At 34.1% G+C, this 20,903-nt stretch overlaps 2 protein-coding genes across 2 annotated transcripts; both read left to right on the top strand.

Moving 5' to 3' along the window:
* Window positions 1-432: 432 nt before the first annotated feature.
* Window positions 433-4,560, top strand: LOC114754820 (extensin-like). The gene is made up of 3 exons (XM_028943659.1): window positions 433-696; window positions 3,886-4,091; window positions 4,257-4,560. Exons 1-3 carry the CDS (start codon window positions 433-435, stop codon window positions 4,558-4,560), a joined length of 774 nt encoding a protein of 257 aa, XP_028799492.1.
* A 5,619-nt stretch (window positions 4,561-10,179) lies between these two features.
* On the top strand, window positions 10,180-14,431 carry LOC114754816 (chalcone--flavonone isomerase 1). The gene is made up of 3 exons (XM_028943650.1): window positions 10,180-10,513; window positions 11,541-11,764; window positions 14,066-14,431. The coding sequence occupies exons 1-3, from the start codon at window positions 10,252-10,254 to the stop codon at window positions 14,252-14,254; spliced, it is 675 nt and encodes a 224-aa protein (XP_028799483.1). The 5' UTR covers window positions 10,180-10,251; the 3' UTR covers window positions 14,255-14,431.
* The last annotated feature ends 6,472 nt before the right edge of the window (window positions 14,432-20,903 follow it).

Genomic DNA, 20,903 nt, shown 5'->3' with positions numbered 1-20,903 from the left:
ATAAGCTGATCGATCAACGGATTATCGATCAAATGATCGATAAAAAGATCAGGCACGCATTTCATCTACTAACTTTATCGATAACATATTCGATAATTGATTGTTCGATAACGTGATTGATAATTGCCTCCAGTATTCTTATGTGTTCTTCATATTTATCGAACATGTGATCAATCATTTGCTAATCGATAACATGATCGATAATTTTGAACTTTAAACGTTAAAAACTTCAAAAACTCTCGTCAGTTATCGAACCCTAACTCGATCAAAACCGCTCCCCTGTTTCTAGCAATAGTCCAAAATCACTATTCCATTAAATTTCCGGTCACCCATCCACTCGAATCCAACTCTACTACCTTTTTGACTACCACCGACCTCGAAATACTCTCTTCCAACTGATTAATCTCTCCGAAATCTGTCGGTTCGTCCAAAATGGCGCGAGTGAAACAGCCGAATGTGGAAAGGGAAGAAGGCTCAGAGAAACAAGTCCAATCGAGCGACACTACTCCCTCGAGCACTAGGAAGCGATATAGACCGAAAGTGAGGGAAGAATCATCCAAGAAAAGAGGTGTCTTGAAAATCCGAGAAAGTCGGGCCAAAGAGCAACCCGTTCCTCCACAGAAATCTCCCCATTCCAAATCCAAGCTACTAGTAGTCACTGAGGAATCAAAAACCGAGTCAGATGACAGAGCCTCAGTTTAGAAAGCTGTGGAGACCGCATTGAGAATTCCCATTCCCAAGCAACCAAGGCAGAAAAAGCAGAGAACCAGTGAAGGGATGGCATGACAAATTCCCTTTGAAGGTATTCCATCTGATTTCTCTGAATTACTAGTTGGAAACCTTGATAAGGATGTGAATTCGGCTAAGTTTAAGGCTGATTTTGCAAACCAAAGATTTTGCCTTGTTGTTTCTGTGCATATAGAAAGTTTAAAGAAAAATACTCAGATTAATTTGGACTTGAGTGATCCCCTGGATACTATTCAAACTGGCTGATAATTGGTGGAGAATTTTGTCCTGAAGTGATTAAAAGGTTCTACTGTAATATGGAATCAGTAGAAGAATATGATGAGCAGGACAATTTGGTAAATGACTATTTAAGGGTCAAACTTAGAGGTAGAACCTTCCACCTTACTGATACTAAGATTAATGAGTTGTTGGGAACTCAAGATTCGGTGAGAGGGGGAGATATGAATGAAATTAAGGCCTATAAGATTTTGATGCAAAGTGATGAGTACCCCGGTGAGCTAAATTTCCCACCTAAACAAATGTGTGATTATTATAGAATAATCCACTATATCTATTCAAGAAGTATGATCAACAAATCCGGGAGCTTCTCACACTTAACTCAAGATGACTACTTGCTACTGGCCTGGATAATCAGTGGAGAAAGGATTAATATAGGGGCTTTGATCTATAATGAGATAAAGGATTTTGTTCTCAACAAATCCAAGTCTACACCGATCCCCTACCCTCAGTTGGCCACATACATCCTACATGTAAAACCCTTTACCCCAAAACATTATAAACTTGTCATAAAATCACTACTATGGTAGAAAAGGAAAGCTGTTAAAATGAACTACCATAGTAGAAAGAAATTCGCATATTTTTAGAAATTGACTTTCAAACTCGGGTCAAACCCAAACTCCGTTGCATGCAACTAAAAATCATTCATTAACATCTACTGGGCCTCCGAGCCTCCGGCCTGGGTAACAAGATGCATCACATCAGCCCATCCAAATGGTTTCTAACACAATAAATCAGAGTTTCATAAGACACTAGAAATGGCCTCCGGCCAACCAAATAAGGAGATATCATTCTCTCCAGTTTACAACAAGGCCGGGTAATCAAAATATTTCAAAAGGGATCCTAAACGTGGCAATATATACTGGCCATACATATACAAGGGCTAGAGGCCTAAAGCTAACCAAGCTCAAGCCTCTGCGTCTCTTCCCGATGGCATACGCCTAGAATCTTCACCTAAAAACATTGTAAACCACGGGGTGAGACAACGTCCCAGTAACCAATCCTTCCAATTCAAGGTACTACTAAATAGGTGCTCATGAGGTGTCAAGTGGGATAGTTCACAAGTAATATTATAAATGATAGCCACAACAAGCAATGCAAGTGCAATGATGCAATCCCATCAACCATATCCCTCACTTTGGGGGATCTTCAAGGGCCGAAGCCGGCCTATCCCTCACTATGGGGGACATAAGGAGCCATAAAAGGCCTATCCCTCACTCTGGGGGACGTAGGGAGCCAAAAGGCCTATCCCTCACTATGGGGGACGTAAAGAGCCAACCATCATGCATTAATGGAGGCCTTACCATGTGGTAGTAACAATCAAAACTCTCACCAATTCCCAATTCATGCATCATGCTCAAACCATAATCAAAGAGTAAATAATCATTTCACAAATTACTTCTTTCAGTGGCCTATCTTTCATAAGTTACAAATTCAATCAATATCAATTTAAACCCCACAAGACGGTTTTCCTTTTCAATATACAACATACACTTTGAACACAGTTGTTATCCGGAGCACAAAACATAAATCCACTCACAATACCACAAAAGCATGTACAAAGGATTGGAAAGTGGTTACCTCTTGCCTGAGCAAGGAATAACAAACCGATAACACGGCCCCGTGCACCAACAAGGCTCACAACCGGTCTACACAAGCACACAACCAACATGTATTAGCTTTCAACTAATAATGTGGTCAAAACAACACTTGGGGACACAAAATTCCTAACTCCAACCAAACTCTACCCAACTCAAAGGGTATAACCACCAAGGCAACACTCCAAGGTCATAAAAATCCATTAAAACCTTAATTCCTTTCATTGAAGTCCTAACAAAATTCTAAACCGATTAAACATCCAATTTAACCCTCCTTAACATATCCCAATTCACAAAACTCAAAATCAACCTCCACATTATCATCCTCAATCACAAACCTCCCATTTCCATAAACCCTAAGTTCAAAAACTCAAAGTTCTTCAAATCCAAGAGAACTACACCGATTAAATACTTAGACTAACCCAAAGCAATCAATTAAACTCAAAACAATTGGTCAAAAACCTCAATTCCATAACAACCTAGAAAACTCTAGGGTTTCACCATAAATCCTCAGAAATTCCAAGAAAGAAAGTAGATTAGAGGTTAAAATCACTTACTTGAGGTAATGGATCCTTAGAAACACCTTTCCCAAGCCACAATACCGAAACCCTAGCAGAGCTTCTCTCTCCTCCTGCAGATTTTCTAATTTTCGCAGAACCAGACCCTCCCGCGATTATATAGATTCGGCACCTTTCGCCGCGGCGAACCCATAACTTCGTTGCGGTGAACTAATCCCGAGAGGGATTACTTGCCTGGAAACCTAACTTCACCGTGGCAAACTCCAATCTTCGTTGTGGCGAAAGCTTCTCGAGAGGAAACTCTCACTCGCCCAGAAAACCTTCGCCGCGACATACCCCTACCTTCGCCGCGGTGAAACCTTCCCAAGAGGGAAACCTCGCTCACTTGAACAACTTCGCCGCGGCGTCCCTCTGATTTCACCGCGGCCAAACCTTCCCAAAAGACAATCCCCCCTGGAACTGCCGGTTCGCCGTGACGAACATACCCTGAGAGGGGTCTGTTCACCTATTCCTCCAACATACCTCAATTCCAACCCAAACACCAACATCAACATTAAATCACTAATCTATCCTCAAAATCAACCAAAAAGAGGCTATTAAAACCCGCTAAAACTTAGGATGTTACACTACAGGCAAATAACATTGCCCCTTTTGAGCCTGGAGAGTCCAAGACAAAGGTTCCTGCCTTTGGGATTACACAGCTACACAAAATGAGGATTCCTCTACCTTTCAGACCATCATAAAAGGTACCTCAGAAGGATAAAGGAAAGCAACCAGTTGTCAGTACCTCTAAGACTCAGGATGAGGCCGAATCCACTACAGCTCCTTCTCATGCCCCTGGACCCTCATTCATGGAGAGATCTCTCAGGGAGATGTTTCAAGCCGAGCTTCAAGAGTTTGAGAAGAGAGTTTATGTCACTGCTCGAGAATATGGGGAAGTCTCAGATAGAAAGTTTGAGGGCATTTCCAAAATCCTAGACCTTCACCGACAAGCAATGATGGTTTTGGAAAAGGAGGTTTCTCAGAGATTTGATTATGTTGACAGAGAGATTCGAGAGCTCAAAGGGACGGTAGCCTCTCTCTGCAACAACTTCTCTGCCCCCAGTACTACTTTTAGCTTTGAGGACTTACTCCGTCATCCCCCATCTCCTCCTCATCATGAGCCTGGACCTTCTACCTCCCCTATACCTACTTCTCCTATTTCCACTTCACCACCTGTACCACCTACCTCTTCCACTCCCTCTCCTACTTTGGCCTTGATCACTGTTCCCCAGCCAGTTCCTTCTCTTCATATTCCATCATTCTCTCCACTTTCTCACCTTCCCCCTCTTCCTATTCCCCTGTCCATTCCACCTGTTTCTACTCCTTCCTCTTCCCCACCTGATGCTGACAAAAAGAGGGGGAAGGATTCTGATGCTTAGAGTCTATTTTTCTCTGATGTGTTTTTTTTTCTGATGTTTAGCTCCTTACTGTTATGTGTTCTGAGTTTTAGTGATGTATTTTGACAGATCATGCCTTCAGTAAAGTATATTTCTTACTTTGATTTGTCTACTGGTTTAATTTTACTATTTCTGATGTTACTTGATTGATATTTCTTACCTATGTTTTGTCATCATCAAAAAGGGGGAGAATGTTAGGATTAAGGTTTTGATGATAACAAAGTGAGTAATTTGTGTTTCAGCATGTTGATCGATCATCTGATCGATCAAGGTTTTATCGATAAACTGGTAGATAATAACTCTGTTTAATTAAGTAAACTCAGCACAAACTTTGATCCATAACATGTTAGATAATGTGTTGATCGATCATTCTTAACTCAGTTGCATATGAAAATCTGGGATAAATTATCGATCACTTGATCGATAATCAGGATACAAATTTGATAGGTGTTTATCGATCATATCATCGATAAACCGATTATTGATGAGAAGACAGATAAATGGTAATGCACTTTACTCATTCTATGTTTTGCTTTTGTCGCCATTTATCAATCACATTATCGATTAGCCATTTATCAATAATATGATCAAACATTGCCTCATAACTTTTCGTGCAGGTATTTATTTTAGTGGCTTATTGATCACCTGATCGATCAGAAAATTATCGATCACATGATCGATAATCAACATATCTTTGTTACATCATGGCTCTCGATGACTGGATCAATAATCAGATTATCGATAATATTATCGATAACCACTTCATGTTTATCTTGTTTTCACATAACATGATCGATAAATCAGCTTTTTGGTTTTACATGGATATCTCTTTATCGATAACATTATCGATCAACATTTTATCGATCACCTATTCGATCAACTTACATAGCCTGTGTTTTCATTTGCTTATTGTTTATCGATAAGGTTATCCATCATCTATTTATCGATAAAGTGTTTGAAAATTAGTGTTTCAAAAGTTATTTCTATAACACTCTGTTTATCAATAACCTGATCGATCAACAAGTGTTCGATCACTTATTCGATCATGAGGCGATTTCAATTTAAACCTTAAACTAGGCTCGATGTTTCTCAAAATTTATCATATATTTTGTTTGAGCTTTTCTCAGCCTTCATAAATGTCTTATTTCACCATTTAAAGAGCTTCAAAATCAAAAGCAACCTTGATCTTCAATGTCTATGCATCATAGTATAATGTCACTATTTCCTTTTATCGATCACCTGATCGATAAACCGTTGATCCATCACTTGATCGATAATCTTAGTTATCTGGTTCAAAAGCTTTCACTTAGAATAATCGATAACCTGATCGATCAAGTAATAATCGAACATCACTTCGATCAAGCACGTTCAGTTACTACCCAGCGTATCTGACTACTGATTGATTCTAACCATAAACTATGAATATTCGTTTATCATTTGTTCGGTTCTACTTTTGATCTTATTCTACAGAGAAAAACTTATTGAATTAATGTAATTTTACAGATTACGAAGAAAATCCCAACGGCAGTCCAATGGTTGTCAAGTAGCCTGTAACCTACCTCGTCAGAAGCATTAATGGCGGAAACCGTCGCAACTGGAAAAACACGTAACCGAACTCACAATGGCTAGAAGCTCTTCCGTCTAACGGTTACTAAACGACCTCAACTATAAAAGGCGCGAAGAAGCATTAAATGAATAGATTGAATACGCGAGCTACCCTCTGTTGATTTTTACTGTTGCATTCAATACTCTGTTCTTCCATAACACCGAGCATCAGTGATTATCATTTATTCACTTTGTAAGAGAGTTTATTTACTACTCATTAATCACGTTTGTGTGATACTCAAAGGTGTGGACTCTTGAGTGGGTCTATAACCTTACGGGAAGTAAGGGGGAGTGATTGAGAGTTTCAATTACTATACTGAGGCGCCAAGAGCCTGATCAATCTTGGAACATATGTTCTGAGAACTGGACGTAGGTCAAGTGGTTGAGACCGAACCAGTATAAATTTTGTGTCTTCCTCTCTACGGTGAAATCATTCTAAACTCACACTCTCTGTTTCTGATAGTTCTTTGTTTTAATTTCGTAAATTTTTATAACTCACTCAATTCACCCCCCTCTTGGGTGAGACTGCCACTAACAATTATAGTAAATCTATGAATTTTATTCTTATTTTTATGGTCATTTATATTGACAAAGAGCGCTACGTCCCTCCCAAAATTCACCCAAACATACTCCTGTCAAAATTGTTATAGAGCTTGTTTGGAATGGCTATTGAAGTCTTAAAAACAGATTTTTGTTTATGATTTATGGTGGCATACAAAATGTATACAAGAGAAGTTTTGTCTGATATTGATAAAATAAGCTGCTCCAAACAAACACTCAAATGATTGCCAGGCCTATCTGCCAATATGGCTTATTTTGTTAGTTTTGTTTTCAAGGCTGTCCCAGGCTTCGTAGGTTCTCTTTCAGTGGGGCACAGCAATATGGTTTACTTTCAGGAATCTCGCGCGCTCGCACGATCGTTCTCCGTTTAATAATTTTCAGATGATGTTTAGAGATTTATTGCCCATATGACCAATCATCTAGCCACACTCTAAATTGATTTTTTTTTTTTCTGTTAAGTTCTTTTCAGATTACATCTAATTTTAGCCACTCCAAATGATCTTCCTTTAGGCATTCTGGAAGTAATTCGTGTCTAGATATAATTTGTTTTGATGCTATTTTATGTTAATTCTAATTTTAAAAATTGTCAACCATTGTAAGATAATAAAGCTCACGTCGAAGATATTGAGAATAAATTATGTACTAATGCTGAAGAAGAGAATTATAATGTAAAATTAAAATTATAAATGTTTTGATATAACTAAAATTAATAAATTAATAAATTTTGCAAATGAAATCTCATCTATATAAAGGAGATTTGTGTAATATAAATTTTAATTTTAAGGAAGGTTAATATGAGTTTTAGAAATAGAATGTCTATGTAATAAAGGCGAAATTGAGGGATTATTAGTGTATTTCACTCTTATTGCAATTATTATAATAAACACGCAAATCAACTTCAAGGACCTAGACTCAATCACAGTTAATTTAATCCTTAAAGTAGCAATACATTTTACAATAACAAAAATTCAAATATTAAAATATCCTACTCACCTAATAGTTTCTCGAAAAGACGAGTCAACGGCAAACTAAAGTTGACTAGCAGCACTCGGATTGGCGCGTGCTCACCTTTCAATCAACGCCATTGCCCATGGAGGTTCCGTCGAACGTTTGACCACCTCACCAAACCGACGATATGAATTACATCCATCACGTTAAATTTCAACTCTGCTAATTCTATTTATAAATTATTTTTAATATATTTTTTATTTTTTGTCTTAATTATAAGATCTTATTTATAATTTATAAACGAGGTATTATAAATAGGACCAGGAGTAATATAAATTAAAAAAAATCTTAAACTCCATTAGCTTTACATTAAAAATCAACAATTTTTTAATTTTATCTCTAATTAATATACATTATACTTTATTAGAATAAAATCAGCATAATAATAAATAAAAACTAAAATTATATCTTTATATGAAAAATTTCTCTCTCTATCCTGTAAATAAGACAAACAAACTAGTTCTTTTTCTACCTATAAATAGGACAAAATGATCACGTGAATTCCTTAAATTTTATATTACGTATAAATAATTTTTTTTTTTGGAACTTTATAATACATACGCTCAAGTTTTTATATTTATGCAGATGACTTTCTTACTAATAGTTTCATTTATTACTTATTTGCATGTATTTTTTTTTTTTGGCCAAACTTACTCGCATGTATTTTTTTTTTTTTGGACTCATACTCGCATGTATATTAAAACTTAAGAAACCTGCATATATTTTGTTTTGACCAACATAAGCAACTTACATATATTAAAGTTAAGAAAAATAGAAGAGTTAATGACTTTTAACATCTTATGTGATTCAAATAGGGGTTGGTATGTGGGTACTCTCTTATGTGTTGTTATCAAACTCGTAAGTTGACTCTCTAGGTTCAATGTTTTTATGTTTTCAACTTACAAAATCATTTATACATGCTTTTAAACTCATACTAGCTATAAACTCAATTTAATTTACGATTTCACTTACTGAGTTTACAATTTCTACGTTTCTATCCCATAAAATCATGTCAAATCATCATAACTCATGAGGTTGTGAGTTTGAATCCTACCGCCAATGTGAGGATCTTATTGATAGGTGATCTGTAAGTACCTCTGTAAGTATTTTTTTAGCCTGAATCTATGTTTTGGTCCTAGTGAGTTCTCAGAACTCAATTCATCTAAGTTTTTGTTGTATAAAAAAGATCATGTCAAATCACTCTTTAAACTTCTGTCAATTTTTTAGATTTGAATATGATTAGCTTTTATTGATTATGGTGGAAGTATGAATATCAATGGATTTAATTTCAATTATTTGTATTTAAAATATATTGAAATATAAATTGGTCATTTTTTATATTTTTATTATTTAATTATATATTTTTAATAATTATTTATTCATAAAAGTAAATTACTATAATTTGAGTTTATGATATGAATTTACATGTACGTTACGAGTTTATTTAAAGTCACGAGTTTGCAACATTGTTTCTATGGCCAAGAGGGAGGGCTTAAAATTGTCCCCATATAAATATATATATATATATATATATATATATATGTGTGTGACAATATAGACAGGATCTGACGAATCAATGCTATTAAATTCTTCACTCAAAACAAGGCATGTGCTATTAAATTCTAACCATATTTTATCTCGGAATATAGCATGGACTTTTAGTATGAAGCCTAATTAGAAAAGGCATAAGTGGAAATACCATTATTCACTGCAATCCATGATATAAGTGCTTGTTTGGTTTAGTAATGAAAACTAAAACTGTGTTTCACCAAAAAAATAAAAAAATAAAACTGTTTGAACCCAAATAACTGATTATAAAGTTTATTAATTCTGTTCGTTTGTTTTTTCAATTAAAATCCTTATGAACCGTGATTTCAATTCTTACCGCACATTTGAGCATGGTGACTAAGAGTTGCTTCTACTTTTGAAAAATCCTAATGAAGCTTAAATTATATTTTATAGTAATTATGATTAAATATAATTATGAAAATGTAAACAGATATATGAAACTTAAATCAAGTTTCTTATATCTATTATTTTAAGTTCTCCAATTACATATGACTATGTGTTCTAATTTTAATATATTAGCATTCAATTATCAATCCATATGAAACTAAAAAAGAAACACAATTATGTGTAATTAGAAAACTTGACATAATAAATATGAAGCGTTTAAGTTAAGTTTTTTCTTTTAAAAAATATAATTTTTTTGCCAGAATTAAAAAAAAAATGTAACTAATAGCATGTTGATGCCTTAAAACAAAGGCTACTCAAATTTTTTCAAAAAGTCAACCAGAGTGGTATATATTAACATTTAATTAACATTTGCAAAATAATGATGAATTTAAAAAATTTAAAATTACGTACATTTTTTCCTTTAAATTCGCCTGCTCAATGGCCATGAAACTGCCAGCACGCCGCACAAACAAATCCCCCCCCCCCCCAGAAAAAAAATCTGTGTGTTTATAGGTCTTCATTGATCCTCATCTCGCCGCTGCTATGGCTCCGCAGTCCGTCGTCGCCGTTCAAGTGGAGAACGTCGAGTTTCCACTGGCAATGAAAGCTCCGGGCTCCGAGAAGAGCTTCTTCCTTGCCGGAGCTGGGGAGAGGGGCCTCCAAATCCAGGATAAGTTCGTGAAGTTCACGGCCATCGGAGTGTACCTTGAGGATGACGCCGTTCCAGTGCTCGCCCCTAAATGGAAGGGAAAGACGGCGGAGGAGTTAACGGAATCCGTCGAGTTCTTCAGAGAAATCGTCACTGGTAATGGAATCGGATTTTTTCTTCTTCTTGCGTTTCTTTCTATATTTGTTTGAGAATTCAGCCGTCGAATCCGTCACTGCATCGATCTTTTCATCAGATTAGCATTTGAATGTCCGCATTCTCGTAATTTCACCCTTTGACTAATGAAATCCCAACCGTACATTTTTATCATTAGATTGATCATATATGAAAATAATCTGGTGGGAAAAATCTGGAGAGTGTTTGGTTTCGATTTAGCTAAGAATCATTATAATCAAGATTTTAGTAATTTTTAACGAAAACTGAACTCACTCTTGTATATCTGCTACGGAGAAGCTGTTTTGATTGGCTTTTTAGTAGTGATTTTACAGAGTCTAAAATAAGTATTTGAGAGAAATTTTACCTCAACTTGTGTAAAATATTTTTTTAAGTTCTTTTGGAGGTAATTAAACACCTCCTTAATATAAAAACTAGATAATTAATATGAAAATATTAAGAAAATTAATTAAGTTAATTATTTATAATGTATATTAGAACCCTTCTTGGAACATCATACCTTACAATCAATGTGGACTGAAATACTAATACCATATTTGAGACCAAATTCAATTTCAAAGACGTGAAGCAGTATGTTCCACTAGTATGAGAGGGTTTTGTATGAGAAATACGCACACAAACTAAAGTGGATTAGGTGTGTTACAACCATATTTTATTTGAGTTTTTATATTATATGCTACAATGTATTTTATTAAATGGCTATATAAATCGCACAATATCATTATACTATATTAATAATAACTGTTAAATATATTATTAACCAAAAAGTACGTTCAATAATTCCATTTCTTTGATTTACCCTTTTGATCAGTTCCTTTAACAGCCTCTTTGGTGCATGTTTGGACCCTCAAATGATTTAAAAGAATTTTTCTCTTCAATAAATGCCATGTCAACTCTATTTTTAAAATCATAGTATATGGTTATATAAATATTTTTCTTGTTTTTGAATTAATACTAAAAAATTTTTAAAAAAATATTTTCTTGTAAACAGGTGGATTTGAGAAATTCACTAGGGTGACAATGATATTGCCATTGACTGGCCAGCAATATGCTGAGAAAGTATCAGAAAATTGTGTGGCCATTTGGAAAGCTCTGGGAATTTACACAGAAGCAGAAGAAAAGGCCATAGAAAAGTTTGTTGCAACCTTCAAAGATGAAACCTTCCCCCCAGGCTCCTCTATTCTCTTCACTCAATCTCCTAAAGGATCTCTCACGGTTAGTGATCTGACTTATTAATTTGATGAAACCATTTTTTTTCTGAGGATAATATGCAAAATTAAAAGAAAAATAAAATAAATCAAACAGCTGATTCATTAGTTTTATTTAATGCCTTTTGATTTGGAAGTCATGAGTTTCAATTACCATAATTAAATAAAAATTTAATTGAAATTTCATACTAAAAGATTAATTTTTGAGTCAAAGTTGCATAAGCATATCTCAAAATTTTAAAAGAACTTTTTTATTCAGCATTATCAATTTCCGTCGTTCATGTTTGTCTTTTATGATTTAAAAAGGAGGCCATGAATGGTGGGTAGATGTGGTTAGTTAGGATTATTATTAGGTATATAAGCGCACATTCAAATTTTAACTCAAGCGAATTTATTATAATAATTTGTGGTCTTTATTGGCAACAATAAAAGAATTTATTTCTTTTTGAGCACTAAAAAATAGAATCTATTTTAAGTTTGAGAAGCGTAATTTTTTATTGCATTTGTAGGGCCGAGAGGAAGAGAATATTTTTTGTCCTTAGACTTATTTTATCATTCTATAAATTTGTATTTTCCTGAATTGTATATATTAAATAAGGTAAAGTTAAAAATTTATTAAATTCTAAGATAAAATTAATGAGATTTAAAGCTTTTTTTTAATTCTAGTAAATCATATGGGAAGCGTCTTGCAAATAGAATTAGAAGAGTATTTTATTAGGTCATGATTAATACATCAATATCAACACAAACATACAAATGAATCTATAATAGTTTTTTTGTTTTTTTATTCATTGACAATAGCTAATAGAAGCCATGAATAAAGGAATTATTATTAATACCTTATTTTATGGATCTGGTGCTTGCTTCCTTTTTTTTTTTTTTTTTTTTGGGGTCATCTAGTGCTTGGTTTGGCAGGTGTATGCTCTTAATTTCAGGTAAGTATACACGTGCTATCCTTAGAATATTCTTAGCTAACTTTAGAAGCCAGCAAAGTGGGGAAAGTACCAGATTCAAACTTTATTAATTTACCCAAAATAATAGCTCGGTCTTAAAATCAATGCCGGATTTATCGGTATGCTGTTATCCATTGGCTATTTTGATGACACCTTAAAGAGATTTATAAGGTGGGTTTATTTGGTATGGCTCTGACTTATAGTTACCCAAATCTTGTTAGTAGTCAAATGTATTTTAATTTTGGTGATTTCTTTGAGCCAATTTACTCAAAATTTAGTTTCATTTCAAAAAATTTATAAACTACTTCAAATTGGGCGTCATATATTAATCAAATCCTGGGAAAATTTGAACAAGAAAAAAAATTCAGAGAAAGCTATATATGTGGAGTATTTTTAGAATGAGTCACATGGATTTCTTATGCAGCTCTTTTGATTCTACATTTGATCTGAATATTTTAGAGGATAAATATTATGCCCCCCCCCCCCCAAATTTTAAAAACTTTAATCTATATCCAAGATCTGGCCAGGAAAAAAAAATCATTATCCAAGAAATGATCATGTGACCTAGACAAAGAGGACTTTCTTTACATAAATTAATCAAACTGTGCGGGCAAGCCATGTGCCTTGAGCACTGGTACACACTAGCCAACGACCTTCTTTTGGGAGATTTACAATCAAGTCTCACAGAAGAAAAAAAGTTACAAAACAATTCCAAAAGCTGTCATTCTCTCTTGTAAAACTTATCATTATAGGCTGTTTAGGTTGTTATTGAGATCTTTTAATAGTTATTTCTCTTTTATAGGACTTGATTGTAATTCTTCCTTTTATCCCCGAGACATTATACATAATTCCCTAAACTTTGAGTCATGTGCAGAAAATTTTCATGATTTTTAAAATATTTGTAAGTAACCTCTCTAGTATAAAGTTATTTGCATAAAAAAATTATTTAACAGGGCATATGGTCAATAATATAAATTCAAAAACTTTAGTGAGTTTCTTATGAGGTTTCAAAAGTCAAGAGAAAGTTAATGATATATAATTATTTAAAGGAGGATAACATCCTAATTTTCTTTTCAGGTGCATCTAGCACCCCGGTCTTTTTTATGATACATCAAGTACCTTAATGTTTTTTTGTTTGTGTGCATCCAGCACTCTAATTTTATTTTTTCTATGCAACCAGCACCCTAATTTTATTTTTTTTCTATGCATCCAATACTCTAATTTTATTTTTAGTGCATTTTAAATCATTACAAAGGACTTTATTATAGCAGTTCTTTTTTTTAAAAAAAAAAAAAGCTTTTTACACTAATGATTTTATGGTTACATGTTTTTGGCCTCTTGAATGTGATGAACAGATAAGTTTTTCAAAAGATGGATCCATTCCTAGAGCTGGGGGAGTTGTAATAGAGAACAAGTTATTGTCAGAGGCAGTGTTGGAGTCCATTATTGGGAAGAACGGTGTGTCTCCTGCTGCAAGGAAAAATGTGGCCACCAGATTATCTGATTTATTCAATCTCTCTCAAAACGGCTCATCACAAAATTGATTCCCTCTCAACCTAGCTTGGCTAGTGCTGCTCTTCTTGATCTGTACCTTTCAATAATGTGTGCCTTCTCTTTGTGGCTTGATGTGACTCAACTGGAGACTTGATTTTTAATAGCTTACTTCTTCCTTATGTGTGGTTTAATTAATTTCTGTGTGCTATCTTTGGTTTTATTTTTAAGTGAAGTATAAATGTGATGATGGGGAGATCACAAGGGTTCACAAAGGAAAAGTGACTTGCTTCCATTTACTTGGCAAAGTATTGTGTCGGTTTAGGAGATGTTTATAACGAACAATTGACTGTGGTTTAGAAAATGGGAACAAAGTCTTTTGTTTCGTTTAGAAGTCATGTGAAGATCACGTCGAAAACCCCTAATTACAAACCTTTTGAAGTCTAAAAATTAGATTGGTGTGATTTCGCCCAGGACTTGTGCGTGCCACATTACTTGAAACCTAAAAATTGGGTTGGCCTTGGTTACAACGATAAGGACTTGGTGTTTATAGCATCTTTAATATAAATGAGCTTTGGTCATTGTGAGAAGTCTCATAGTAAATAGAATTAATTTAATAATACATTTATAATGAAGTAAAGGATTAATAAACTTGAATCTTAAAATGTTTGGTTTAAGATATAATATTCTTAAATCCTCATCGCCCATTTATTTACCGCCCCTAATTTTGGGTTAGTCGCTTTTTGTTCCTTACATTACAAAGTGACGTATGGAGACCTTAATACAGTGAGTTAATGAATTTCTTTAATTTATATGCTTCTCTTTTAACATAGGACTTACCTATTCATTTCCTGCATCAACTCACATGCTTATTAAATAACAATAATGGAAACTATGCCGCCAGAGATGGTTTTACAGATATCGTATCATCAGCCCTTTCTAAATATTTCTATGATCCTCATCTCTCCCATCCAAACAGCTTTTGTTGATTTGAAAATTATTGCATCATGTTCTTTTGGCTTATGAAATTCTAAATAAACATCATCTTAATAGCTCTGGTTTGTGTCTATTCGGATGCACACATGAGAAAGCCCTGGAACACCTCTTTATTTCCTACCCGTACTCTAAAGTGATTAGTTTTGGATGTGTGTCAATTAAATCCCTAAATGTCAATTTTAATAGATTTCAGTTGCATCACCTCTAGCAGCCCATTGTCTTGCAAGTTAATATATATGCACTTGACTTCTCACAATTATGTGCAATGTAGGACTCTTTCTTTTGACAGATACGATTACAACAGGAGAGGTTGGGGCAATATGGTTGTAGATGACTTTTATCACTGCAATTATAAGTTAGACATAGTTGAGAATACAAGTGATGGAAGAAACAGGTCAAAACCAGAAAGGGATAGATGAGAGAGGTCTTTGTTACGGTTCTCTCAATTTTTAAATTAATACAGAGAGCTTATATTTAAAAAGAAAAACCGTTTTGTATCTATCTATTATTTTCCCTAATTTTTAATTCGGTACCTATACTTTCTTTGTGTTTTTTTAAAGAAAAAAATCCTTTATCCTTGCACCATTAGCCCCTATACTATAAGAAACATAACAAAGGGCCAACAAAATGATAAACGACATTAAAATAGAAAAAGGAGGAGGGAAAAATTGAAGGCCCAAAGACACAAGAGCATGATGGTTCTAAAGTAGCATCTTCTCCTTAGTTTATTGAGTATTACAAGCAAGCACACTATCGGTTCAGAAGACACAACAAATTCTCTATGCCATTAAGTAAGTAGTTTGACTAGTCCAAAATGCCATGTATTTCTATTCTAGTCCCAAGTTTACTATCTGGAATGAATATGTTTCATGTCTCCATTCTTGCTTGTCCTCACGGGCCTATGTGTTTTCTTTTATGTGTGCGTGAGCTATTTTGGCTTCATTCTTCTTTGTTCTAATTTGTTGTGTCACCTAGGTTTAAATATGGGATGATCATTGAAAATTGAAAAGACTTTCTTAAAACCACAATTTTTGAAATAGTTTAAGAAGTTAACATAAAAGAAAAAGAAACTTGACTGGAGTGTCAAGCACTACTATGGGTATAAAGAGTTCTGTGCGAATCAAAGTCCTCCAAACTAACCACAATAACAAGTAGGTCTAGGACACAATCCCACAAACCCATCTAAAAATTCATCACACAAGGATTTAGGGCACATGAAACATTCTTCCATTTATCTCTTTTAGTACGCGTTTGGAAGCGTTAAGGTTTTAGTAGATTATGAAATAAGGCTGCAGATTGAAAATTTGAAATTTGATTCTCAGGTCACTAGTCAGTGGTAAAATTTTAAATATTTGGTCAAATTTTGAAAATTCATAAATAATTATCGAAAATGATATTAAGATGATCTAAGTCTCCATTTAACGCTCTTTCAATTCTCTACAGAGAAAAAAAATATAAATATAGACTTAAACCTTCTCAATTCGTACAGTTAATTACATGAAGTTATATTGTTCATTTGGTCAGACAGTACCCTCTAGCTTTTCTATCCTAAATTTGAGCAACCATATATCTTAGCAAACAATCCATTTCACATGATCTACCCCTTATTTTAAAGCTTGGGATGTGTACTAATTGCTCACAAAGTTCCAAGAGCAAACTCATTCATCTACTTCACTTTTGCTCTATCTCAACTTTACTGCGTATTAAGGGTCATTTATCCCTTTTACTTTGAATTAACAATTCATATTTATTTCTTGCTTATTCATAATCATGTCAATATTGTATAATTCATTCTTATGCATTAACATGCACTATCATCCATGCCATCATCATCATTTAATATTAAATAATATCATTGGCATTATCCATACACATAAATTAACATAGAAATCGCATAATATGATATCACACATTTTCTCAACTTTTCTCTTCTTTTCTTTGCCTTCACTTCATGTATCATCTTGCTTACTCATTAGAACCTATTAGGTTGGTTAAGAGAGGGTGAGATTCAAGAGAATCTCAATAGCAAACATTACCCAATACGCATACAAGATAAATGCTAGGTAGATGACATGCTTGGTGCATGCTCTCATGCTTCTATGCTTATAAAATGATATGCTCTAATGCTTAATATTTTATTCACACATTCCATGGAATATACAAGAAATAGAGCAACATTCAATCTTTCATATTTTAAATCATTCTCAAGCAACATCAACACACAAATATACATATCAAGGACACAATAAATGCAAGTTTACTACCTTGTGTCTTTAAACTTTCTCTTTATTTCCTTTACCTCCAACAACCAAGATTGCTTGGACAACCTTGCCATTCTTCTTTCTTAATATCTCATGGCCCTGAATACATTAACACATAATACCATTCACTCATTAGAGCCATTATCACAATCAATATCAACACTTTGCTCTCTTTAAGCCACATTGACTTCTAACTTTTGAGTTTGATTTCTAATCTTTCTAAAATTAATTTCATATGGTATTCCCCTATAATTTTTCATGTAGAATTTATTTCTAAGCTCAAATCAAATAAAATCCAACTTCTTCCTTGTGACCAAGCTATTGGTAGAAACATATATGGTTTTAGGGAAAAATTCCATTTTCAATTCCAAAGCTTCCAAACTTACTTTCTAACCTTTGCCCCATAAAATTTTTCATTCTAAACATATTAAAAGCATCTAAATCGTCAAAATCCACTTCTAACATACACCCTAGGTATGGCCAAAGTTATCACAAAGTTAAGGAGAAGTTGGATTCTTTCCAATTTCATTATAAAACCACTTGACTCTTACTCTTTTCTTTCTCTTAATCATTAATGTAACTTCAATCAATCTTTTCTATGCCCTATTCACATTTGGATAGCATCTCATCTTAGGGTTCAATGCTTCTAAAAATTAATAAAAACCATAATCAATCTTTATAAGACATAGAACATCATAAACTATATTAAAAACCATAATCTTACCTTGTCTTGAAGCCTGGCCTTGCATGAAACTTGAAGCTCTTTCTCTTCTCTTGGTCTTGCATGGAACTTGAAGCTCTTCTTCTTCCCCTCTCTCTCTCTAAAATTTCGTGCTCCCCTTGCTCTTCCTCACTTGGCCATCCAAATGCACATATGGGAGGGAGGAGGGGTATTTATAATGATAAAGTTACTATTTACCTTGGTTAGTCTAATTTACCTTTACCATAACACTTGCCATCTAATTAAATCATATCCCTTGTGATCTTGCCATGTAATTTGCTAGGTGTCTTGATCATATTTTTCCTCTTCAAGATGATGCCACATTGCATACCATCTAATCACACATGTGGTAAAACACAATTTTTTATTAAATAATCTCATTTCTTCCAAGCATGTCCCTTAACAAGTTGTACAACTCTGTCCATGTCCCCTCATCAAATTTGCATTAAAATATGGAGAAAAATAGGAAAAGAAATTCATGCTCCTTCTCACCCTTGACTATTCCTCCACATATTTTACAATTTTACACTGCATCGAGTATTTTTTCCAGGCCCTAACTTTCCCAGTAACCTTAGGACATATTCTTGCACCCTTTAACATCACAAATAACCTTACGTGGCATCATATAACATGCATATGGAGGGAGGGATACTCTTCCTTTCATGCTTTTATTAAAATATATAATAATATTTATTTCGGAGTAAACCTAACTAAATTCTTTCTATCAGTCCATGACTCAGAGAATCTATCTCTGGGTACCAATACTACCTTTTTATCATAGGAAATTTCTTTAATTTTTCACAAGTCAAAAGTCAACCCATAAACAGCTTATTTTGACTTTTCCCAAATATTGTATAAAGGCTTTAAGTTCTGTTAAAGCCAACCTCTTTGCTTTCTAGTGGCGAAATTATTTTTAGAACCTATGATAATTCCTCAAGTATTCATTCCCTATTTTTTCCTAATTATCTGAGGTCGTGTCATATTTTAAATGATTCAAAATTTGACTAATATTCATAATAGCCAAAACCTTGAGAATTTCATCAATATGCTCCAGGGGTATTTTTATCATTTTTAGCCTCATATAGGCCTCAAAAACTTATTTCCCAATTTTTTTAGTGTACTTTCCATCACTACCCTTTTCAACATGAAACTTTCTAAATTTATGATTAGGTCCTTGCTCAGGTTTAGTCATAGGAGTCATTTCACTGAGGTTCCCAATATAACCTCTAGCTGTTAATCATCTCCGATTCCCATACTTGAGCCCTCGAGACTTCTTCAGAGTCTCTAATTTGCCTATCTCTTGGTTTTTAAAAGCTCTTACTTTGCAATCTAGTCCCTGAAAATCCCTTTCATCCTTTCAAAAAAATTTTGGAACTCCTGCCAAAAGGGGTCTAATAGCTGCTCATTTTAGGCTAATGCTAATACCTCTAAGCCAAAAATATGAGATGTTACAGCACAAGACAAGTAAGGGCTGAGGGAGCCCACAAGTCACATACCTGCTTAACTCAATAATCTCAATATAATAACATCCATAAATAAGATAACATTTTCCCCAAAAAAAGTGATAAAGGTAGATCCACAAAGTTCTTACATAAGAAAACCTATGGCCTCTAGCCATTAATTAAATATTCTTCAAAAATATAGTAATCCAAGAGTATGAAAGAGACAATTGGATATGAAGATGCAAAACATGAGCCTTAGCATCGTAAATTACATGATCATTCCAAGCCCAAGCTCAAGCCATGAGAAGCCTACTAGGCTATGCTCGCCTAAGCCTCTGGATGCTTTCCTTCATAATGAATAGCACCAGAAGGCTCTCATGAAAATAGTGAGATTAACAAGGTGAAACACAAAGTCTTAATAACCAAAGCTCACTTTGCCACATATACAAATAGGATGATAAGCAGGTGAAGAATACCATACATAAAACATCTTAAATTAAAAATATGCAAATGCATATGCAACAACCAACATGGTAGTTTATACCCTCCCATCTACTATACTCCTTCTTATGATTCCTTGACATGGAATCAAACCATCCGTGCAAAGTAATCCAGCCAATGGTCACCCTACTCATATCAGGGTGAAAAAGGGTCTACCTGAGAGTTCTATCCTGATTTTGGTTTGAGAAAAAGATAGAACTATAAGGACCTAACAAGAGGCTAAATGCCTAATTGTAATATAGTATTGGCATATAGCCTTCAAGAGCAATTATCCTCCATATACAATCCCAACCTCCACATATGAATCCTAAGCGTAGATATAATATAACAGATTAAGAATACAATCAACAACATAACAGAGGATATACTCCAAAACATTCACCTCAACAACACCACAAGGCACAACCACTAATATGAATATGCAATAATATCAAAATACTACTTATTTCACCAATATTTGATATACAGCAAAATATATACTTTTTCTTCATAATGCCTTAGTGGTAAGTCAATATATTTGAAAGGATTTAAAAACCCCTACAATCTATAGTAAGCATATAAAGCAAAGTAACCTTAGTTACCTCAATACCAAGCTTAGCACTTGGCTTGAAGACAAGACATTGCTTCACCGGCTAGGACACAAGCTAATCTACATCACCATGTATATTATAGTCAAACACAAGCAACAATTAAAATACAATTAAAATACAAAAGTAAAAAATCTCAAGTTTCACATCTCATAACAACTCCTATAATCCAACCTTTCAACTTATAACCAAAA

The sequence above is a fragment of the Neltuma alba genome, unplaced genomic scaffold (assembly GCF_004799145.2).
Source record: "Neltuma alba isolate B1F8T4 unplaced genomic scaffold, ASM479914v2 tig00010194_pilon, whole genome shotgun sequence".
NCBI classification, from domain to species: Eukaryota; Viridiplantae; Streptophyta; class Magnoliopsida; order Fabales; family Fabaceae; genus Neltuma; species Neltuma alba.
The sequence above is the reverse complement of the archived record's forward strand: the minus strand, read 5'-3'. Positions and strand labels throughout refer to the sequence as shown.